The 25,477-nt window shown below is 44.5% G+C and overlaps 1 protein-coding gene across 1 annotated transcript; it reads left to right on the top strand.

The window, feature by feature from the left end:
• Nucleotides 1-1,534: 1,534 nt before the first annotated feature.
• Nucleotides 1,535-3,035, top strand: ENKD1 (enkurin domain containing 1). Its single transcript, XM_056552399.1, has one exon. The coding sequence runs from the start codon at nt 1,672-1,674 to the stop codon at nt 2,749-2,751; it is 1,080 nt and encodes a 359-aa protein (XP_056408374.1). The 5' UTR covers nt 1,535-1,671; the 3' UTR covers nt 2,752-3,035.
• The last annotated feature ends 22,442 nt before the right edge of the window (nt 3,036-25,477 follow it).

Here is a 25,477-nt window from a genome sequence, read left to right as displayed (position 1 = left end):
GGGAGAAGTTTTTTACCACTGGACTACCCCTTTAACTCTTCCAGTACTTATTAGCGGCTGTATACTACAGAGGAAACTATTTTCTTTTGGGATTTATTTTCTGTCACGACCACAGTGCTCTCTGCTGACACCTCTGTCCATTTTAGGAACTGTCCAGAGCAGCATATGTTTGCTATGGGGATTTTCTCCTGCTCTGGACAGTTCCTGACATGCTGTCAGCAGAGAGCACTGTGGTCAGACAGAAAAGAAATCCAAAAAGAAAATAATTTCCTCTGTAGTATACAGCCACTAATAAGTACTGGAAGGATTAAAGAAGTACTCTGGTGCGGTTTTTTTTAACCCTACGTGCCTGGGCTGCCAAGTGAAACAAAACAAACTTTAACTCTCCTTCCTACGTTCCCCTGTTGCGCTGATATCGATGTCCCGTTCTCCAGTCCCTGACTTCTTCTGCTTCCTGTTAGTTGAAGGGTCAAGTGATGCTCAGCGTATGACCGGCCATAGGGGGACACTGCTGCTGGAAGAAGTTGGGGACCGGAAAATGGGACATCGATATCAGCGCAACGGGGGAACGTAGGAAGGTGAGTTAAAGTTTGTTTTGTTTTGCTTGGCAGCCCGAGCACAGAGGGTTAAAAGAAAAACGCACCAGAGTACTCCTTTAAGATTTTTTAATAGAAGTAATTTAAAAATCTGTTTAACTTTCTTGCATCAGTTGTTTCAAAAAAAATAAAAAAGTTTTCCACCAGAGTACCCCTTTAAGGTGAAAATGGGCTGAGTCCCTAAGGGGATAATATTGTTAATTGTGGCCAGACTTTTAGTGGTGTCTAAAGTTATTATTTAGCCACAGGACAAGTGGGATATGTAGCTGCACAGTGGGGGACAGATCGCTGGGATCCCCACCAATCCTGAGAATCTTGTTTCTCAAGCAGAGTGCCTCCAGCTGTTGCAAAACTACAGCAAGGTACCTCCAGCTGTTGCAAAACTAGAGCAGAGTGTCTTAAGGTGTTGCAAGCAGAGTGCCTTTAGCTGTTGCAAAAACTACAGCTCCCAGCATGCACGGGTCCGGACATGCTGGGAGTTGTAGTTTTGCAACAGGTGGAGGCACTCTGCTTAGGAAAGACTGCTATAGATAATGAATGCACAGAAGACCGAACATGTGGCTGTCACTTCATTCACTGGGGTGACAAGTGACCTCCTTTCTTGTGATAAGTGGGGGTCCTAGCAGTCAAAAACCCCTCTAATCCTGTGGACAAGTGATAAATTTGGTATGAACCCTTTAATATTATTTAAAGGAATAGCTAACTAGAAATGATCATGCTGCACTGCATAATGGTTTTTCCTCAGTCTCCAGTGTATATTGTGTAGCCTATATATATATATATATATATATATATATATATATATATATATATATATATATATATACATACACACTCGTTTAAAAAGAAAGTCCCGCCTTCCTATTCACTGCATTTATTGCTTTCTCTCCATGACTACAATCCCCATAAGACCATGACGGCGGAAGCGGAAGTCGTGGTTGCTAGGCAATGAGCTTGGCGTGTCAACTGGCAGCGACAGTCACGTGTTGGTGGCGGAGCCTGCGCTTAGGGTGTAAGAAGGCTTCTGTAACGATCCCTTGTAAGGACAGCACCTGGTGTAGAGACTATCGCCGACATGTGTGAAGGAGCATCTCGGCTGTCCGGGCCGATTCCTCCCGACCCCACGCTGTTTCCCGACTACTACAGGAGGCCGGCCTCAGCCCGGGGGCGCCTGGAGGGGACTCATGATGTCAAGCTGGATTTCCTGTCAGGACCATTGGCTCCAGATCCCACATTATATCCGACCTGTTACAGTGCCAGGCCTGCCTGCCCCATACCCAGAATACGTCCCAATGCCAGGGACATCTTGGAAAGGGGGCAGAGTGGCACAGTGGGCGTCCTCCTGAAGCTAGAGGGAATCTCTCTCCACACAGTGTCACCCCCTCCCAAAAAAGACAAGGACCACGGCAAAGAGAATGTGCATCGCATGAGGGAGATCCAGAAGCGCTGTAAGGAGAAGGAGATGGAGAAGACACAGGGGGCGCCTAAACCAGTCAAGGCTCTATGGAAGTCACCCAAATATGAACTGGTGGAGTCAAAGGTCAAAGCCAAACTCCAGGAACTACCACCGCCCCCAAAGGCAGTGCAGGCAAACTTCCTAAAGTCCCATACCCGGTGTGGTGCAGGATCACCACCTAAGAGATGTCCCTCACCAGGACCCCATAGACCCACCAGCGCCGGCGATGAGCTGAAGATCCGTGGCTCCAGCATTGACTTTGTATCCCATAATGCAAGAAGTGTGAAGAAGGTCCAGATGAGGCGCTCTCACTCCTTACAAAACCTAACCGAGGTCCTGCAGGAGAAGCAGCGGCAGCAGCAGGAGTATGACTCCAAGCAGAAGGGACACGTTCCTCAGTACCTTCTGGATCTTAAAGAGAAGTGGAAGAAGGAGCAGGAGGAACATAAGAAGCAGATCCCTGACCCATCTCTCCCACCCGGACACACAATGATGCCAGAACGTGAGCGACAAGAAACACTCAATAAAATCAAGGAGACCCAGTCCCAGCTGCTCAAGGAGCTGCTGATGCTTCCAGTCCGAGCAGACAACCTCAGCATTCAGAACCGACGCACAGAGCTGGAGAAGAAGCTGTCCGAGATTGAGGAAGCCATTAAAGTATTCACCCGTCCAAAGGTCTTTATCAAGATAGACTCGTAATATGTCATGTACCAAGATTCCGGTCTCATTTCTTGGAGGACTATTCTGCTGGACTTACCGGCGCATGAGCTATTTCACCTACAATTTCACAGAACTGAACTTATCTGCTGCTCGCACCCGGTGGACAGATAATTGTGCTTTTTATAATCTGTAAAGTGGATTGGAGTGAAGATTATTTATTTTATTCCTAATAATTTTAATATAAAGTGAAAAATGATGGAAATGATTTATAAAAAAAAAAAAAGTAGTGTACACGAGAATTAAATGTGATTCTGTACTCTTAAGCTTTTTGATTTATTGGGACATTATTATGTCTGTCTAAAAACTATTATATAGTACCATGCTGCTTGTTTTAGTATGACAATACAAAAATTACAGCAGCACGCTACAAATATATACGGTATTTATTGCTACGGAAATTGTATACATATATGACAAATACTAAGATTACAGCAGCAGACTATAAGTACTAAGAGAGATTATTGTTATATATATATATATACTGTATATATATATATATATATATATATTGATATATCTCTAGGTGTGGAATTGCAATATATATATTGATAATGGCTCCATAGGAACTGAAACGTTGCGCTGTATTGAAATATGTGTGAATAAATGCACCTTTTTTTACTGGAGTGCTACGCCATTGCAATTATATATATATATATATATATATATATATATATATATATATATATATATAATGTTAATACTTATAGTATGCTCCTGTAATCTTTGTACTTGTATTTCATAGCAGCATGCGCCTCTATATTTTTAGTGGTTCTTATGTGTTCTCATATGCTGACTATTTTTATTTGTCTTGTTTTAAAGGGATCATCAGCATTTTTTAATAATTGTATAAAACAACAAAAGCAGTTTACTCTCCTTACTAACACCCTGATGCTCCTTTGCTGATTCTTCCCTAGTACCCTGATGGTCTGGACCCCGCTCCAGTGATGATGTGACCGGTCAACATGTGACTGCTGTAATGGGAATGTGTGCGAATACAACTGTTAGGCTGTGTTCGCATAGGGTTATTGCTGGATGACCAAGATAAATACAGACATTCTGTCTAAAAAAGGGATGCCAACATATACCCCAGGGCTGGGCGGTATGGCCAAATATGTATATCGCGGTATTTTTGTAACTTATGGCGGTTCCACAGTATATAACAGAACCGCACAGCACAGCAATGCGCTGTCCACATTGGGGTACTACTCACGCCACCCACAAGCGCTACTCTCCTCATCCTTCTGTTTGTTGCGGGCCGCCGACACTGGCACTCTATACTGTGTGCTATCCCTATGCCCGGGCTAAAAAAGGTAAACAAAAATAAACTTTAACGCATGTTCCTACTTCGGCCTTACGCTCTTCCTGGGGACGCTCTTCCAGACCAGCTTCCTAGGGAATGGAACGTCGGACAGCTGTTAGCCTATCACCGGCCGCAGCGATGTTCTGCCTCGGCCGGTGATAGGCTGAGCCCACTGTCATGTAAGAAGCCGGCTACTTACATGACAGTGGGCTCAACCTATCACCGGCCGAGGCGGAACATCGCTGCGGCCGGTGATAGGCTGACGGCTTTCCGACGTTCCATTCCCTAGGAAGCTGGTCTGGACCGACGGGGAAGGGGAGTTAAAGTTTATTTTGTTTACCTTTTGCAGCCCGGGCATAGGAATACAGTATAGAGCAGTGGTCTTCAACCTGCGGACCTTCAGATGTTGCAAAACTACAACTCCCAGCATGCCCGGACAGCCAAGGGCTGTCCGGGCATGCTGAGAGTTGTAGTTTTGCAACATCTGGAGGTTGAAGACCACTGGTATAGAATGTCAGCGCCGGCGGCCGCAACAAACAGGAGGACGAGGAGGGCAGCGCTTGCGGGTGACATATGTGAGTAGTACCCCGATGGGGACAGAGCAGCGCTGGGCAGAACAGCGCTCGCGGGTCACATATAATTAGTTCCCCAATGTGGGGGACAGCGTAGCGCTGGGCTGACAATCCATTCCCGAGGGGGAGGTGCCAAACCGGTATTGCGGTATGGGTTAAAATTCATATCGTGCAGCACAAAAATTTTGTTATTCAGTATGAACCGGTTTACCGCCCAGCCCTAATATACCCTGCAAATATTTTTATTTTATAGAAAGTAGCTACCACTTGACTACATTTGGGCCACTGTAGTTCATCCTGCTTGTATGAATGTCATTTGCTGTACACAATAATGTGGTCCAGTGCCCTACTGACTACAGCAAAATAAATGTGTATACACGGAAGTGGTCTGAACATCAGTCACCGCCTGACTGTGTTTAGACCATCAAAGTGAATGGACTCACTGCTATGCGCTGCAGTATACAACAGCATCCCCCCTTTTTTTTGGGGGGGGGCAAACACCAGCTTAACCATTGATTGGCTGCAGCGGTTACATGTGATGACAAGACATTGCTCAAGCAAGGTTACCAAAGACTGGTAGGAGACCAAGGAAGCATTGGCAGAGGACCTACAGAGACTATTGGAACACCCATAAACTAATAGAAAACTGAATTCCCGCTAGTTCTCGAATGGTTAAATGGTGGCAGATGTTCTGTAAGAGGCCCTTTCATATATTTTTTCCACTAGGTCTTGTTGTAGATATGTAAATGTATACCCCTGTAATAACCATTGCCCTGATTGTGTTAAATATTAGACAACTGGATGAAAAGTGTTTGTCTAGCTATACAGTAATAACGTTACACTACAGTCATAGGCCAGATCAGCATCTTCTCATCCTCTACATCGTAGCAGAACAGAAGATGTGCTGCAGTGACATTGCTATGTGTAATGATGCCTCTCTATAGAATCACTGCCATTTTATAGATCAAGCTGCCATTGTCATAGTATGATCCTATTAAACCTGACAGAGAAATGAATGATCTGTCCTCTGTAACAACACGTACTAAGCATGTGCACACGCATGATAAACGGATTATCCAGTTTACTGGAAACAAAAAAAAATATATATATAAACCACTTGTCACCTTTTCAGTCCCCTGGTGATCCAGCACAGATACTCCAGCGGACCATTGGTTATTGCTTACAAGTGGTCAGCACATGATCTTTGCCGTCAGTCATTAGTTTCAGGGCGATCATGTGCTGTACTACTGCCATCACCATTCTGCTATGAAAGCCATGATGCCTGTGCTGTTGGGGAAAAAGTTAGCACTTCTAATATGCACACAGCCAGATTACTGTTCTATAATATAGTTCTCATTGCATACTATAGGCCTATACTTTATATGTATTTGTCAGCAGCATTACCCACACTTACCTATTTATACCGGGTAAAAGTGCAGGTAATGAGGGATCTAATGCAGGACCCCAAAGAGAGAGCACTAACAACAAAGATACATAGAAAATTATCTTTATTAAAGTCACATATTAACAAACACTGATAAAATGCATGAAAAGCATATAAAGGGCACATGATACACTTGAGGAAAAATATGCAACAGTAGGAAGTTTTAAATAGGTCAATCTAATGGTATATCGGGGAGAAATGTATAGCAGACAAAAATAGTCCAGCAAAGAAAGATAACCCCAACATTGAAAAGTCACTAGAAAACTGACCACTAATTACAAAAACAATGAACATCATAAGGGATACAACCAGCCATCCATATATAGTACCACAGACCAACTGCATACATACACCATAGACCCTAAGCCATGGATATATTACCTATCCACTCCATTACAAGGGATTGGGGCTTGGAGAATCCTCCAGTGGGTGATGGTTTTAGTGGGTTAGTCCTCTTTACAGGGAATCTGCTAACAGCATCTCCCATCATCTCACTAACCTGTATATACATGGTAAAGTAGAAAGGACGGCTCACCTCCGCTGCGTCTCTCACACCCCGCTCGGACTGGCCGGCAGTACCTCCGGCCTTGGACTTCGAGCAAAAAGCAAGGCATGCCCAGCGAGGTAGGATGCAAAACAGGATACTTTATTAGGACAAATGGTCAGCACATAAAACCAACGCGTTTCGGGTCAGACAGGACCCTTAGTCATGTATATACAGGGTAAGTGTGCATTCACATCACGTTTTTGCTATACGGTTGCTGTATATGGTTTTCTAAAATGTCACAAATCCCGTTAGGGTAGGGTCACACGTGCCGTATTTTGCTGCATATTTTCTGCAGCTGATTTTGCTACCCCTTGACTTCAATGGGTAGCAAAATATGCAGCAGCAAAATATGGTATATTTGACCCTAATCTTATGTGGAAGATGTAAGAAAAGAAATACCGGTTCATACAAATCAGAGCAGTGAAGTGCAGTTGTTGCTGTGATACATCAGTGTCAATAGGGGGCACTTAGGAGCTACGTTGTGAAGCATAAACAGCTGAGTTATCCCCTCAATGCAGTCCCACAGTCAATTACATTTTCAGTGTCACAGCACACTGTACCGCTGGCAGATGCCCAAATATAGTTTCTAGTTATTCAATAGGCTCATTCAATAAATGCTTTACTCACTGTAATCTGGAACCAGACCACAATATATCAAATGTTAATTAGATTTCTTAAAACCTTATTTAATAAAGAAAATAGGAAATGAAAGGAAACAGCTCAGTTTAGGTAATGACAGGGCAGGATACAGACAGACCCAGTTGTCTGGTACACATTTGAGGTTTACATTTGAGGTCCAGTACGATCAGATCAGACATAGTATATTTCACTTTACATAATGTGCATGTCATTTTAATTTTAATCCAAGGATTTGTGGGGACAAGTCACCTTTTGGATACTTTTTTTTCCCCATGTCTGCCAATGATATCAACACAAGGATGTTACTCGTGTGGATATGCCCTAATAATGTATTTCACATTAAAGCAAATCTGTTATCAGTATCACCCGCACTAACCTGTCATACAGGCTTGTAGTGCAGGGTGATACTGATCAAAATTATACTTACGGCATCCGGAACCACCACTTCGTTTCACCATTATTGCTCGTTTTGGGGTATGCAAATTAGGTCCTTGGTGCATGGGCAGAGCTTGGACACGAGCTCCAGGCACTCTGATGTAATCTTCTGCAGGGCGGGTGCTCCACCCTGCTCATCCATATGCATAACCCCCACCCTGCATGTGCGGCCGTGCTACTGTAGGACGCATGCGCCACTCAGTAGCATAGACACGCGATCAGGGTGGGGATTATGCATATGGATGAGCAGGGCAAAGCACCCACCCTGCAGAAGATTACGTCAGAGTGCCTGGAGCTCGGGTCCAAGCTCTGCCCATGCCCAAGGACCTTATTTACATACACCGAAAATGAGCAATAATGGCGGAATGGCGTGGTGGTTCCAGTTGTCGTAAGTATAATTTTGATCAGTATCACCCGCACTACAAGCCTGTATGACAGGTTAGTGCGGGTGATGCTGATGACAGCTTTCCTTTAAAGCAGTTACTTTTGTTTTGCAATATATTTCATGGTCTGATTCAGTTAAATGGGCAGTCTCATTAAAACTAATGTTTGCTATTGCACTCCTTATGGTAAATGAAAAATATTTCTAATATACTTTGTTTTAAAAAAAAAATGAAGTTTTCTATGTTTTATTTGTGCTTAAAAAAGCTCAAGAGCACATTTTCCCCCAACTCATACACAGACTTTGGACCAAAGTCCAAACACAGGAAGTGCCGCCCGGAGTGCTGAGGGGGGGGGGGGGTCCAACCAACAGTATATGGCAGTTATGTGTGAGAGGAGCTATGATTGAATGAGGCTGGACCCCCCCCCCCCCCCCACCCTCAGCACTCCGGGCGGCACTTCCAGTGTTTGGACTTTGGTCCAAAGTCTGTGTATGAGTTGGGGGAAAATGTGCTCTTGATTTTTTTTTAAACAAAGTATATTAGAAATATTTTTCATTTACCATAAGGAGTGCAATAGCAAAAATTAGTTTTAATGAGAGTGACCCTTTAACCTCTTAAGGACCCATGACGTATGCATACGTCATGGGTCCCGGTCCTGCGATATAACGCGGGGTCACACGGTGACCCCGCATCATATCGCGGCGGGCCCGGCGTCATAGTGAAGCCGGGACCCGCCTCTAATAGCGCGCGGCACTGATCGCTGTGCCGCGCGCTATTAACCCTTTAGCCGCGCGCTCAAAGCTGAGCCGCGCGGCTAAAAACGAAAGTAAAAGTGCCCGGCTAGCTCAGGGAGCTGTTCGGGATCGCCGCGGTATAATCGCGGCATCCCGAACAGCTGTAGCACAGGAGGAAGGTCTCTTACCTTCCTTCCTGCAGTCCGATCGCCGAATGAATGCTTCAAGCCTGAGATCCAGGCTTGAGCATTCAATCGCCTAAAACACTGATTGATCCATTCCTATGGAGATGGATCAATCAGTGTAAAAGATCAGTAAATGCAATGTTATAGCCCCTTATGGGAGCTATAATGTTGCATAAGAAAAGTGTAAAAAAATCATTAACCCTTTCAATTATCCCTTCCCCTAATAAAAGTTTAAATCACCCGGCATTTCCAAAAATAAAAAAAACATTATGTAAATAATAATAAAAATAAACATATGTGGTATCGTCGCGTGCGGAAATGTCCGATTTATAAAAATATACCGCTTTTTAAACCGCTCGTTCAATGGCGTACGCGCAAAAAAATTCCAAAGTCCAAAATAGCGCATTTTTGATCACTTTTTATACCACAAAAAAGTGAATAAAAAGTGATCAAAAAGTCTGATCAGAACAAAAATGGTACCGCTAAAAACTTCAGATGACGGCGCAAAAAATGAGTCCTCAAAGCGCCCTGAACACAGAAAAATAAAAAAGTTATAGGGGTCAAAAGATGACCATTTTAAACGTATAAATTTTCCTGCATGTATTCATGATTTTTTTCGGAAGTGATACAAATTCAAACCTATACAAGTAGGGTATCATTTTAACCGTATGGACCTACAGAATAAAGATAAGGTATCATTTTTGACAAAAAATGTACAGCGTAAAAATAGAAGCCCCCAAAACTTACAAAATAGTGTTTTTTCATCAATTTTGTCGCACATTGATTTTTTTTCCCGTTTCGCCGTAGATTTTTGGGTAAAATGACTAATGTCATTACAAAGTAGAATTAGTGACGCAAAAATTAAGCCATTATATATAATTTTAGGTGAAAATTTTTAAGAGTTATGATTTTTTAAAGTTAAGGAGGAAAAATTGAAAATGAAAAAACGGAAAAAGCCCGGGTCCTTAAGGGGTTAAATAAATATTCATATAGACATTTATATATTCATGTAGACATTTTTTTTGTCAACTGTAATATTTATTGAAATTTTTCAGAAACAAGAATAATAAAAAATAGCATAATAATACTGGGGCCGTAGCCCAATACAAACAGTCAAGTATAAAGGAATTACAAAGGCCAAAACCCAAGCACAGTTGTCATACAGAAGTAATAAGGCTAGTAGAAAAAAAGGCCTTGGTGGGACAATAAAGGCAATGAAAGGCACAGAGGGCCCCCAGTACCACAGTTTTGTATACCGAGGACCACCGCAGTGGCCATGAAATAGCCCAAACCAGCACATTACCACACAACATCGTACTTGAATATATAATGGACAGAAACAACAAAGAAAGGAGGGGGAACGAACAATAGACACACAAAAACAAACACATAACAACCAGAAAAGACGGGAAGGGAAGGGAGGAGAGAAGAAATAGGAAGAGGGGAAGAAAAGAAAAACAGAAAGAAAGTCAAGGCAGTTGCCTATCAGTGAAACGATCCCAGGGCTCCCAAACCGACACGATGAAAGTAATGGTATTATTAAGGGAGGCTGTTAGGTATTCCATAGAGCGAATCTCTCTGATACGGGCCAAGAGGACCGACTCAGAGGGAGGGAGAGTGTTCTTCCTATACTCTGCTATAAAGATCTTAGCAGCCAAGACAATATGTTGAAAAAGTTTGGAGGGCTTTTTAGATAAGGAAGGGTGAGAAAGATGGAGGAGATAGACAAAGGGATCCAAGGGAACCATGACACCCAAAACATCACCCAGCAACTTCTTTATCCTAGTCCAGTATTCCGACAAAAGGGGGCAGGACCAAAAGATATGAAATAGGGTACTCAGGCCCACCCCACACCACCAGCACTGAGGGGGGATATCTGGGTTCAGCCTATTCAACAACTCAGGAGTGTGGTACCAGCCCATAATTAATTTATATTGGGTTTCTTTATAAGCCGTACATATGGATGCCTTAGAGGCCTTCTCCCAGATAGCCTGCCACTGAGGAAGGGTGATAGTAGTGTTGAGAGCAGCCTCCCAGCGTCCCATATAACGGTGAGAAGGAGGGGTCCCCCCCAATTGTAGGTAACGAAAGCTCTCAGAGGAGGGGAGATCCCATCGAGCCACTAATTGGTCAAAGGGCAGAAGAGACCGAGAGAGAGGATCCACTACATCTGCCCAACAGAAAAGGCCCCGAGATCCCCATTCCCACACCATAGCAGAAGACAGTCCAGAAGGAAAATCAGGATGATAGAGAAAATAACGCAGGGGAGAGGAGGGGGAAAACAGTTTAAAGTTCACAGAACAGTAACCCCAGACGTACTTAGAGAAAGTCATGGGACCTAGCAGAGGGGAAAGAAAGACAGTGGAGGCAGGAAGAGACCAGAGGAGAGGGTTGGGGTGTACAGGGGCTAGCCAGAGCTTTTCCAGCTCCATCCAGCGGCTATAAGCATGATAAGAACACCACACAGCCAGATGGCGCAAGTGTACAGCCCAATAGTATTTAATGATATCCGGGACCGCTAAACCTCCCCCGCCCTACCAGCCATCATAACAGTCATTGGAAGGCGATGTCTCTTCCCATCCCAAATTAAACGAAAAACTGCCGATTGAAAGGAACGAAGAAAGACAATGGCACCCAAATCGGCAACGTTTCGAAAAAATAGAGAAGCTTCGGAAGAATCGTCATCCTAACCGCAGCTATGCGTCCAAAAAAGGAAATGTACTGTGTACGCCACTTCTCCAAGAGAGCACGAAGTTCCTGAAAAAGCGGACGGTAGTTAGTGGAGTAGAGAGATGAGTAACCAGGGGTAATATAAATCCTTAAATATTTAAGAGCAGAGGGAGACCACTTGAAAGAATAGTCAGAGCACAAAAGAGTGGAGGTAGAGACAGGAAGATTGAGAGGGAGGGCCTCAGATTTAAAGGTTCACCTTGTAACCAGAAACCACCCCATAGTCATGCAAGGCTCTGTACAGATTAGGAAGAGAGAGCAGGGGGCGGGAGAGCGGGAGAATAACATCGTCAGCAAAGAAGCAGATCTTAATCTCTCTGTCATGCAAGGAGACGCCAGCAATGTCCGGGTTCCCCCTAATCATGGCAGCCAGAGGTTCTATACGTAGGGCAAAAATCAAAGGAGATAAAGGACAGCCCTGCTGGGTGCCATTGGACAGGGGGAAAGTCGCTTAAGAGAGGTGGTGGGAGAGGAGTAGAGTCCCCGCAGTGCAGTCAAAAAATTACCCGTTAAACCAAATTTTTGGAGGGTTGCAAAAAGGAATGGCCATCCCAGTCTATTAAATGCCTTTTCGGCATCCAGGCTAAGAAGCAATGCCTGCTAAGATCTCCGATTGAGCAGGTCCACCAGATCTATTACCCTCCTGGTGTTGTCGCCACCTTGTCATGTTGACATTTCTATCCAACACACAAATGTTTATTGTGAGTTGTCTTTTTTTAGGTCTAATCATTGAAAGGATGCCTGACTGGCATTATATTTGAGGACTATTGATGATATGAAACAGTGTTGATGGCACCAGCTTTGAGGATTACGTATAACTAGGACAGTGTGGCTGTTTGTTACGTCCTCAGAACAAGTGAAGATAAGAATCTTTGTAACATAATTTGATGCTTTTGTCCACTTCAGATTCTTTTCTTCCTTTTCACCATCTCCATCCCTGCACTGATCACTTATGCTATGTTCACAGCAGATAGCGGGCTCCAGCAGAACATGCATTTCCAAATGGATTCTGCAGAAATAATTTACAGAAGCAGTGTCAGCATGGAGGACAGCATTAGAATCCAGCACTCGTAAGACAGTAGAGCAGTTACTAGCAGAAAAATTCGTCTTATTGTCATTTTATCTTTTTCTACAGCTACTACCCCTCTTACTTCCATCAACTTAATCCCTAGAGGATGCAGGACATATATTTACGCCCTGTGCCCACTCTCGTCCTATGGCACACACTCAGGAGCTAAGCGTGCATCATAGCGGGATGGTCCCAGCGGTACCATCGCCAGGACCCGTTATTAAGGGCTGCGCTCCGGCCATTCATTCCGGCCGTAAGCGTACCCTCTCCCCTAACATCTGTGGCTCTGAGACTCGTGGTGTGGGACTTACCCGCATGCGTGTCCCGGGTATTGCTATGGGCAACGCTCCAGCCGTGAGCGCACCCCTTCTGTTAGTTTCGGTGGCCATGCGGGATGCGCCCGCATGCGAGCCCCGGACATCTCCCCACCTCTCACTGTCCCCAGCCTGTCTCCTGCTGTGCATCGCTGGCACATGCATCCCCTCTCCTTAGGGCACACGCCGATGTTACTAGATTTAAAGGGCCAGTACGCCCTTAGTTGGTTCCATGCAGGACAGGCCCTATATTAGTCCGGCTCCTCAATATCATGGTGCCGGATGTTTGTGCTTTGTGCCTTAGAGAAAGTGTTCTTTGTGTGTTCCTAATTAGTGTTCTTGACCTCCAGCTTGTGACCTAACCTTGATCCTTTGCCGCCTGCCTACTGACCTTGTGTCTGTGACCCGACTACGCTTCCTTGCTGCCTGCCTTCTGACTTGTGCTTCGTCTGACTACGCTTTATCATCTGTGCCAAGTTTCATCTGGGCAACCTGTGTGGACGTATCGTGCCAGGGGTAGTGACCTGGGTGCTATCTGCCACAGCAAGCAGGATGCTTTGTGGTGGGCTCTGGTGAAAACCAGCAGCACCTTAGACTCCACTCCCTGGTACGGCTCAGTCATTGTCCACACAGGACAGCGGATCCACTACTCAGTCGTTTATGGTGAGACCGTTACACCCGTGACTAATGTCAGACATCACCAATCATGGTTATACCTGGTATTAACCCTTTAGACGCTACGATCAAAGTTGATGGTGGCATTTAAAATGTCAAAAAAAAAGTCCTGGCTGCTCAGCAAAGGTGATTAAGACCACCACGATGAAATCGTGGTGTCCCGATTAGTTGAGAGGGTGGCAGGAGGACCCTTACCTGCCTCCTCGCCATCCGATCGGTGCTCCAATGCTGCAGTCAGCCATGGCAAACTGGAGCAAACTGATCAGTGCTGTGCTATGGCATAGCTTTGTTTAGTGTATGCAATCTATGAATTGCATGTAATAGTCCCCTATGAGGACTAAAAAATTGTGTAAAAATTTTATAAATGTAAATAAACCCTTTCCCTAATAAAAGTTTAAATCATTCCCATTTTCCCATTTATAAAAAAAAATCAAGTAAACATAAATAAACATCAAAATATGTGGTATCGCCGCATGTATAAATGTCCAACCTAAAGAAATAATAATGTTAAATTAATCTGCACGGTCAATGACGTACACTAAAGTGTGAAGGATTTTCGGTCACTTTGCATACCCTAAAAAATTTATAAAAAGCGATCAAAATGTCCCATTAAAACAGAAATGGTGGTCAAAAGATGACAATTTTAAACATACTTTAACCTCTTCAGGACACAGGGCGTATGGATACGCCCTGCATTCCGAGTCCTTAAGGGCGTATCCATACGCCCGTGGGAAATCCGGTCCCCACCGCTAGCCGGTTGGGGACCGGAGCCGGATGCCTGCTGAAATCATTCAGCAGGCACCCTGGCACATCGCCCAGGGGGGGCCTGAGACCCCCCCATGTCGGCGATCGGAGAAAATCGCATGTCAATTCAGACATGCGATTTTCTCCAATTCCGGGCTGATCGGGTCTCTGGTGACCCGATCACCCAGAAAATAGGGCTGATCGGAGTTGTCATCAACAACCCACTGATCAGCCTAAAGGATAGGAGTGAGGTCGCAAAGCTGCGATCTACTCCTATCCCCGTGCATTAGTCAGAACGGAGTTCTGAGCGCAGGACAGGGGGTTGACAGGGGGTTGTAGTTGCTGGGAGTTGTAGTTTTGCAACATCTGGGGGGTCACAGTTTGGAGACCACTGTTACAGTGGTGCCCAAACAGTAGCCCTCCAGATGTTTCCAAACTACAACTCTCAGCATGCCTCGACTGGGATCCCTCGACTGGGATTTTTCACCAAAAAAGGATGCAATTAATGCCGAAAATTTACCACCAAAATAAAGTAGAATATGTCATAATTGCGAAAAAGGGCTCAGTCCTTAAGGTGAAAAAGGGCTGCGTCCTTAAGGGGTTAAATGAAGTAATACAAAATTAAACCTATATATGGGTATCTTTGTAACCATATGGACCTACACAATAAGGATAATGTGTAATTTTTTAACAAAAAGTGCAATGTGTGAAAATGGAAACCCCAAAAAGTTACAAAATGGCAGGGTTTTTCCAATTTTGCCACACAAAATGTAATTTTTTTTTTGTTTTGGCGCAAATTTTGTAGTGAAATGATTGATGTTATTAAAAAGTACAATTGGTGACATAAAAAACAAGCTCTCATATAGGTCTGTAGGTGGAAAATTCAAAGCATTAGGATTTTTAGAAGGCAAGGAGGAAAAAAACGAAAGTGCTCAAGAGTCCTCAAGAGGTTAATGGGCAGCAGCTGTAACCTGATTTGTCTGTAAAGCTGAAAATCCTTCCCTCTTTGTTTCATGTGGTATAGAGTTCATCAGTGAATTTATAGAGAATGATCAATTTAAAGGGGTACTGCACTCCTCAGCGTTCAAATGTCATGCCCCATTCCCACCACAGCATGAGGGGGCGTGGTGACCCCCAAAGCCCGCTGTTCCGAACACTGGGGAGTAGAGTACCCCTTTAAGAGACAAGGTAGGAGGAGTCGAGGAATCTAATAAATTGAGAAACGCAATTTTCTGCAAAAAGATTTTTACAAAGTTTCTTAATCTTGTACTATTGATTTACCTTTAAAGGAAATCTGTCACCAGTGTCACCTGCACTAACCTGTCGGTACCGACAGGTAGTGTCGGTGACACTGATAACAATGGTACTTACCTTGTCCTGGTACATGGTGGGGATCTCCTGTAATCTTCTCCATTATCTTCGCTCCGGGCACCGGCTTGGGCACGGGCGGAGCTTAATGATGTAACCGCTGCTTAAGGACCCAGCAGCAGCGGCTTGGGGCAGGGGAAGAGCTTATTGACGTCACCGCTGCTGCTCTCTGCTGCGTCCCGGGTCCCAGCAGTTATGTCATTAAGCTCCACCTGTGCCCCAAGCCGGTGCCCAGGGAGAAGATACCAGAGAAGATTACAGGAGATCCTTGCGACGAACCTGGACAAGGTAAGTACCATTGTCATTAGTGTCACCTGCACTACCTGTCGGTACCGACAGGTTGATGCAGTGACACTGGTGACAGATTTCCTTTAATTGAATATACAGTACATTTTAAGCGGAGCTCTGTTTTGTCAATTTCATTATTATTTTAATTTTTATATTAAATTTTTATATGATGGAATTGCGTTCTGATTAATAATAATGTTACAATTGTAATAATTCCATATGCTTTAGAATTTAGCTGTCATTTACAGAAAAGAGTATTCTGTGAATGGTGATTTCAGATGGTGTGTTGAAAGCTTGTCATCAGCAGAATGCAACAGCCTATTTGATGACACCTATAAAGGATTTTTTTATTAGATTAGAATTCAGAGATAATTTTAACCCTGTACTGATGTTTTAATGTTTTTAAATTAAAACCCATTAAAAAGATTATAGAGTGGTTTTCGTTAAAAATGGTTTGATGTTGACAACAAAGGCCTCGTTCACATCACCCCTGAGCTCCACTAAAGGGAGTTCCATGGCGAAAAGATGGGAGTTAAGCAAAGAGAGAAATACATGTATGGTATTTTTCTGCGCTCATCTTCCCTAAAATAACAGACACCCAACAGACTCCATTCAAGTTAATAGGACCTGGCAGTGTCAGTTGTGCCCCAAACCCATCTAGGGTGCAAAAAAGGGTTGAACTGACCCTGAATTGAACAGAGCTCAAAGGGGTTTTCCAGCCAAAACTAACTCATCCCCTATCCTGTACAAGTAGCTGACCGCGGGGGTCCAACCATAGGGCCCCCCCCGTGATCTCTGGAACTCAGGGAGGAGTGTGTGTGGTAGATAGCACGCACTCCATTCATTTCTACCCCAGTACATTACTTGGGCATCTCCAGTGCTTTCATAGAAATGAATGGAGCGCTTGGCATCTACCACACACGCTCCTCACTGAGAACCGGGGCCCCGTTCCGGAGATCGCGGGGGTCCCTCTGGTCAGGGACAGCTACTTATACAGGATAAAGGATGAGTTTGTTTTGGCTGTAAAACCCCTTTGAGCTCTGTTCAATTCAGGGTCAGTTCGACCCTTTTTTGCACCCCAGATGGGTTTGGGGCAGAGCTGACACTGTCAGGTCCTATTAACTTGAATGGAGTCTGTTGGGTGTCTGTTATTTTAGGGAAGTTGAGCGCAGAAAAATACCAGAAATGCATTTCTTTCTCTGCTTAACTCTTATCTTTTTGTCATGGAGCTCCCTTTAGCGGAGCTCAGGGGTCATGTGAACGAGGCCTTTGTTGTCAAAATCAAACCATTTTTAATGAAAAGCACTCTATGATCTTTTTAATGAGTTACTTTTGGCTGGACAACCCCTTTAACGCATGCCAATCATGCTAACAATAAAATAACATAAAGCAATATTATCAGTAAAGACACGTCATTGGTATGATCAGTAACCAGTTATCAAACATCCAAAGGTTTTCTTGTAAACTGGGTTAGAGTTGGGCAGGACAGCATCAATGTAACTGTGAATATCATGTACTTAGATTAAGTGTCTGCACTTTGTGCTATATAGGAGCGCAAAAGAAATATACCGTAATCACAGACAAGATAACAGAACTTTAACATCTCATTTAACATCTAACATTTATGTTGTGTTTGGAAAATTACTGACATTATATTCAATAAACTTTTATGCTCTGGCAGTGTAGCATCTTGTCATGTTTGCAGCCATTGGTGTAATTTCTGCAGGTGACAGTTACAGTATCAAAGTTGTCTAAAAAAGTGTGTATTCTTATTTGGAAATGAAGGCTTCTGCCCCCACTGACAACAGGATAGAGGATAAATGTCGGAGCACGGTGGGTTCATCAGCTGGGACCCCTCGCAATCATGATACTAGGACTCCAGAATAGGGCTCTGAATGGAGTGACAGTGTGCACACCACCGCCTCATTCACTGTTTATGGTAGACACCAAGATAGCTAACCAATGTACTATCTTTGGCACTCCCATAGACAATAAATTGGGTAGAGAGTCTGACTTCTGCAACAACATTGTGTTCAGATACTTATCCCCTCTCCTGTAGATAGATAATATCCCTCTCCTGTAGATAGATAATATCTTGGGTATCTTCAGCTCTAGGCCCGACTTGGAGCATGGGCGGGGCTTAGTGACATCACGTCACTAAGCTCCGCCCATGGTCCAAGTTAGAAGCTGATTGCTGGAGAACGACAGCACGGAAAGGACAAGGTAAGTACCGTTGTCACCAGTGTCACCTGCACTGCCTGTCTGTACCAACAGATTAGTGCAGGTGACACTGATGACAGATTTCCTTTAAGGTCCAAAGGCGCATCCAAGATGGCACTGATCATAGCAGCATACCCTTGTTTCATGGCATCTTCCTTTATGACATAGGCGGTGGTCCTTATAGTTGCCATGGTTATTGCAGGTGCCCAGAGTGAGCTGAAGTATTAACTCTTAAACAATATGCCATGTGTGTTACTACAAAGGCTAATAAAGAAACGCATTAAAAAACAAATTAGCAGATTTATTAAAACCTGCGTGAGTTGACCAGTTTTCTGTAGCAACCAACCAGATTGCTTCTTAATTGTTAAAAAGGTCACTGAAAAATGATGATTGGTCGCTATAGGCAACTGTTCAACTTTTCCTCTTTACAGGTTTTGGTAAATCTTACCGAAAGCACCTTATGGTTAGGGCACTCATCGCCAACATGTTTTGAGTTTGTATAAAGCTCCTAGCCATGACTGAGAGCTTTGTACAAGGTCGAAACGTGTCAGTGTTAAACTACCATTTATTTGTACTTTTTTTTTTTTTTTGTCTTAGTAGGCACTTTCTTGTGTTGGAAAAGGGAGTGTAGGTTTCGTATTTTTTGCATTCCAGTCTGGCCAAGATTAAAAACAAAAATATGTCTCCAGACTACCCCTTTAATAGTGCCCCCACACAGTCCCAACATACCTCCCAACTTTTGCTGAGAGCAAAGAGGGACAAACCACACCCCTGACCACACTCACGACCACACCCCTAACCAGGCCTGCACCTGCAGAATGGGAACACCTCTTAACAGCAATAATGTTGTCAGTCTGTCAACTATGTTGAGGAGGATTTCCGATACTGAAAGAATGAAAACAACCCCCATCATTACCACTACAGACCATATAAGAGATTACATACAGTTACATCAGGTGACATTCTAGGTTACTTTCCTTTTCCTCCAGCTCAGACTGCCATTATGATTCTTCCAGCTACAACTCATCTCTGGAGAACATGGCGGGAAAAAAAATATTTTAGGCTCCGCACTTTTCCAATAACTATAATGTCCCAAACTGTAATAATGCCCCCCTTAGTAGAATGGGTAGCAGCAGATGTCCCCCACATTAGGTAGACAGCGGTGATGTCCCCCACATTAAGTTGGCAGGGGCGAAGTCCCCCACATTAGGTTAGCAGTGGCAATGTCTCCCACAATAGGCTGGCAGCGGACGATGTCCCCCTCATTAGGTTTGCAGCGGCGATGTCCCCCACATTAGGTTGGCAGCAGCGATGTCCCCCACATTAGGTAGGCAGCAGCGATGTCCCCGACTTTAGGTTGGCAGTGGCGATGTCCCCCACATTTGGTTGGCAGTGGCGATGTCCCCCACATTAGGTTGGCAGCGGCGATGCCCCCGACATTAGGTTGGCAGTGGCGATGTCCCCCACATTAGGTTGGCAGTGGCGATGTCCCGCACATTAGGTTGGCAGCGGCGATGTCCCCCACATTAGGTTGGCAGCCGCAATGTCCCCGACATTAGGTTGGCAGTGGCGATGTCCCCCACATTAGGTTGGCAGATGCGATGTCCCCCACATTAGGTTGGCAGCGGCGATGTCCCCCATATTAGTGATGTGTAGTGAAGAGGTCCTGATGTGTACTTCGCATTCCTTGGAATGAAAAGAAGCCTTATTTTGCAGTATTGGTGAGTTGCCGAGTCTTTTTCTCTCATATATAATGTCCCCCATATTAGGTTGGCAGCGGCAGTTTCCCCCATATTAGGTTGGCAGTGGCAGTAGCAGTTCCCCCTCCCAGATACTTACCTCCTGCGGCTCTTCTGTCTTCTTCCCGGCCGCTCCCTCAGCACGTCCTCTTCTTTCTTCTTCCTCTGTGCTCCAACGTCTGATGACGTCACTTGTGCCGGAGTGCAGAGGAAGCCTCTTGTGTCTGCTGGCTAAATGAAACCAGCGGGCACAAGAGTGATTGACACGGTGAGGAGCCATTGGCTCTTCACCCCGTCAAACTTGCCACCAAGCATCGTATTTAACTGTAGATGCCTTATTAGAAGGCATTTACAGTTATATGTGGGACATGTGGGGGCCTTTCCGGGACGGCGGGACATCACCCCAAAAGTGGGAATGTCTTGTTGGATCCCGGACGGTTAGGAGGTATGTGCAGAACCCCCCGCTCTTCATTTCCCCAGCTTAGTGCCCTTTACACAGTAACTGTGTCCCGCATTAAGTAGTTGTGCCAGCCTCAGTTTCTTTTTGTAAATTTATAAAAAAAAATATTAATGAATTTCCACATTGACATTTTACATTCCAGCCTGCATACTGGCTATGAGCATCTTGGTGACACATTACGTTATAGTCATGACGGTGTGATCCAGATGTAGAAGTAAAAGAAGAGTGAAAGACTCAAATTAGAGAAGACTTCACGTGTGAGTCACCTGATGTAACTGGATGTAATTACTTATGTCCTGCAGAGCCGACTGTGCCTGTGCACAGTGGTTTTTATTCAGTATCAGTATGGAGGTATTATCCAGTCTCTATATGGTGGTAATGTGTAGTCATGGTGTGGTACAATTATTTGTCCCTTGTATAGTGGTGTTATTGATTATACAGGTCAGGGTATAGTGGTTTTATTGGTCATACTGGTTTGTGTGTAGTGATTTTATCCAGTTTCAGTATGGTGGTATTATACAGTCACTTTATGGTAGTGGTCATGATGTGTTGCAACTCTTTGTCCCTTGTATAGTGGTGATATTGGTGTCTGTATTGTGGTTTTTATATAATAACAGTATAATGGTATTGGTCCTTGCATTAGTAATATGTAGTCCTGGTGTGGAAGAATTATATGCTTTTAAACCCTAACCCTTGAGAAACTCCTGCATGCTCCCCGTATAAGCGTTGGTGCATACACTGTATACACTGCCATTCTCTTAGGCTGCTTTCACACTATAAAATTCATCCGTTAAAAGATCCGTTGTGAGTAGCAGGGGGGGGGGGCATATCTATATTAAAAGCGCTGTGGGGGCAAGATATATAGCGCTGCAGGGGGGGGGGCAGACATATAGCCTATACAGCGCATTTATAATATGCCCCCTGCATCGCATTAATAAAGATATGACCCCCGCCGGCGCATTAATAAATATATATACACCCCCCGCTGGCACATTTTTACATATATACCTCCCGCCGGCGCATTAATAAATATATACCCCCCCCCCCCGCAGCGCATGTATAATGTACCCTCGCAGCGCAGCACATCTATATACATATGCCACTGCATCGCTATATGTAAAAAGCATTCTAGCAGCAGCAGCATCTGCCGGCCCGATGCTGCTGATAGAAATACTTTTCATACATAGCGATGCAGCGGCATATGTATATAGAAGCGCTGTTGAGGGCAGATAACGCTATATGTCTGCCCCCCCAACACTTCTATATACATATACCCCTGCAGCACTATGAATGAAAAGTATTTCTATTAGCAGTGCATAGTGCCAGCAGCTGGCGTATAAATGCGCCGGTGGGGGTCATATCTTTATTAATGCGCTGCAGGGGGCATATTATAAATGCACTGGGGGGCTAGATATATAGCGCTGTATGTCTGCCCCCCTGCAGCGCTATATATCTTGCCCCCCACAGCGCTTTTAATATACATATGGCCCCCTGCTACTCACAATGTTAATTTTTAAATCTCCCGCTGAGAGCCCTGAATGTTTTCTCAGTACCGGCCATTCAGGGCTCCCCGCGGGGGATTCAAAAATGAAAGTTAAAACACACCATACATCACAGGCTTGCAGAGCTTGCCGCCCGCTCCCCTGCTTAATAACTTCTGATCGCATCGGGTCTCAGAAGTGAAACCCGGTGCGATCAATCCCTCAGCCCCTGTACTACAACCCCCATCATGGAACAGACTCTGTTCCATGATGGGGGTAGTAGTACAAACACTAATGTAGCCTCCCCAGCTGTCTGCAGACTCCCACAGCCATGGAATTACTACTCCCATCATGGAAAGAAGTCTGTTCCATGATGGGAGTAGTAGTAGTCCCAGTTGTGGGAGTCTGTAGGCAGAGGTGTTACGGCCGTACATGAGGGATGTTATAATGGGTCTTAATGGATGAATATTTATTCAGCAGTTAGCACCCGTTATTTCATCCGTTAGTATACATCCAATCTTACACAGAAAACGGACGTTTAATAACGAATGAATGCTCATAGTGTGAAAGGAGCCTTAAATTTACAGCATGGGAGGGGGGGGGGGGGCTTCATGATTGAGTTTTGCCTAAGGTCTCACTAAGTCTAGAGCCATCTCTGATAGAAGCAGGATACCGGAGGCACCACAGGAGCACTAGAGGTGAGTAAAATATTATTGTGTTATCTCCCAACACAATGGTATGGTTTTTAGCCACCCCCCCCCCCCCCCCCCAACCTAGGGTTGCCACCTTTCTTGCAAACAAAAATATACCAGGCATGCTAATTTGCATAATTATATGTGTGACATCACAGGATACACATATGTGAGGAAATGTTGTCCTATTCTGACTTATAACTTTTTTATTTCTCTTTATACAGGCCTATATGAGGGCAAATTTTTTTGTATCCCGATCTGTAGTACCATTTTTGTTTTGATGTGACTTTTTGATTGCTTTATTTTAATAAATTCGGGAGTTGCTGTTAGTTACTAACTACAACTCCCAGCATGCCCTGATACAGCCTGTGGCTCAGCAGCTGCCCCAAATGAAAGCTACAACTCCCAGCATGTTGGACTATATAGTAGTATATAGTATAGGTCAGTATTTCCCTACCAGGGGTGCCTCCAGCTGTTGCAAAACTACAACTCCCAGCATGTTGGACTATATAGCAGTATATAGTATAGGTCAGTGTTTCCCTACCAGGGGTGCCTCCAGCTGTTGCAAAACTGCAACTCCCAGCAAGCCCGGACAGCCGTTGGCTGTCCGGGCATGCTGGGAGTCGTAGTTTAGCAACAGCTGGAGGCGATCTGGTTAGGAAACACAGGTATAGTATATGGTGCAACATTCCGGGAGTTGAAGGATTGGTTGCATTGCATGGCCGATATTTTTTTATTTAAAAATACTGGCAGGGTGTCCAAAATACCGGCTGTGCTGGTAAAATACCGGCCAGGTGGTAACCCTTCCCCAACCCCACCCGCTGGATAATAATCTGTGACAAAGCCCTAAAGAGAGCCTCCGAAGCGGGTGTGAACCTAGCCTTACAGTTATGGTCATCACCCTTTGGCTCTCCAGCTGCTGTGAGCTCTCTGGATATGCTGGGAGTTGGTTTTTGGTTCTACACCCTTAGACACAAAGTATGTATCGACAGGTTTACACAAATTATTTATGAAGAAAATATTGGTCTCCATTGAAAGAGCCTGAAAACAATTCATGTAAGGGTGCGTTCACACAGCCGTTTGCCCCCGTTTTTTTTTATCCCTGTTTCAGCTCCGTTTTTGCAGATTGTAAACGGATTAAAAACGTTTTTTTTTAAATCCCATTCATGTCAATGGGATTTTTTTACAATCCGTTTACATCCGTGTGCACCCGTTTGCACTCATTTCCGTTTTTTTCATGGAAGAAAAAAACAGCACATGCAGTATTTTTTCTTCCGTGAAAAAAATGGAAGAAAACACGGACATCATAATTTTAACATTGAAGTCTATGGCAAACGGATGAACCTTTAATGTCATCCCATCTGAGCATGCTCAGAAGAGGTGACATCAGCAGACTCCTACAGTGTTGTGGGACTACTACTGCTCTCATCATGGAAACAAGTCTGTTCCATGATGGGAGTAGTAATTCCCCGGCTGCGGGAGTCTGCCGGTGGCTCGAGGGACTACATTAGTGTTTGTACTACAACCGCCATCATGGATCAGATTCTGTTCCATGATGGGGGTAGTAGTACAGGGGCTGAGGGATTGATCGCACCAGGTCTCACTTCTGAGACCCGATCCGATCAGAAGTTTTAAGCAGGGGAGCGGGCGGCATGGTCCGCAACCCTGCGATCACCAATGTATTTTACTTTCATTTTTAAATTCCCCACAGGGAGCTCTGAATGGCCAGTAACGAGGAGCCAATCAGGGCTCCCTGCGGGGATTTTTAAAATGGACAATGTATATTAAAAGCGCTGTGGGGGACAAGATATATAGCGTTATATATCTAGCCCCCCAGCACATTTATAAAGATATAACCCCCGCCAGTGCAACAATATATACCCCCACAGTATATATATATATATATATATATGTGGTTATATGTTGATAATTGCGCTGGCGGGTTGTATATAATTATAAAGGCGCAGGTGGGGTTACATTATAAATGTGCTGGCGGGCGGTCACACAAATATATATACTGGGGGGGGGGGTATATATTTTTGCGCTGGCGGGGGTTATATCTTTATAAATGTGCTGGGGGGCTAGATATATAGTGCTATATATCTTGCCCCCCACAGCGCTTTTAATATAAATTGTCCATTTTAAAAATCCCTGCAGGGAGCCCTGATTGGTTTCTGAGTATCGGCCATTCAGAGATCCCCGCAGGGAATTTAGAAATTAAAGTAAAATACATTGGTGATCGCAGGGTTGTGGACCATGCCGCCCGCTCCCCTGCTTAATAACTTTTGATCGGATCGGATCAGAAGTGAGACCCGGTGCGATCAGTCCCCCAGCTCCTGTACTACAACCCCCATCATGGAACAGAGTCTGTTCCATGATGAGGGTAGTAGTACAAACACTAATCTAGCCTCCCCAGCCGCCGGCAGACTCCTGCAGCCAGGAACTACTACTCCCACCATGGAAACAAGTCTGTTCCATGATGGGAGTAGTACTAGTCCTGGCTGCAGGAGTCTGTAGGTTGCTGATTTTTTCATTAAAAAAACGGATTGAAAACGGTTACCCGTTTGATCAGCCGTTTAAATCTGTTTTTTTTTTTAAACGGAACCAAGTCAAACGGCGGTGTGAACGCACCCTAAGAAAAGAAATAAAAAAAAAATAAAAAAATAATTCTTCTCGCGAGATATCC

This window comes from Hyla sarda, chromosome 1 (genome assembly GCF_029499605.1).
Source record: "Hyla sarda isolate aHylSar1 chromosome 1, aHylSar1.hap1, whole genome shotgun sequence".
Classification (NCBI taxonomy): domain Eukaryota; kingdom Metazoa; phylum Chordata; class Amphibia; order Anura; family Hylidae; genus Hyla; species Hyla sarda.
This window is presented reverse-complemented; position numbering and strand designations above follow the sequence as displayed.

What these genes read in the sequence shown, in the direction of transcription:
- ENKD1 (XM_056552399.1), top strand. Translation starts at nt 1,672, where the DNA reads ATGTGTGAAGGAGCATCTCGGCTGTCCGGGCCGATTCCTCCCGACCCC.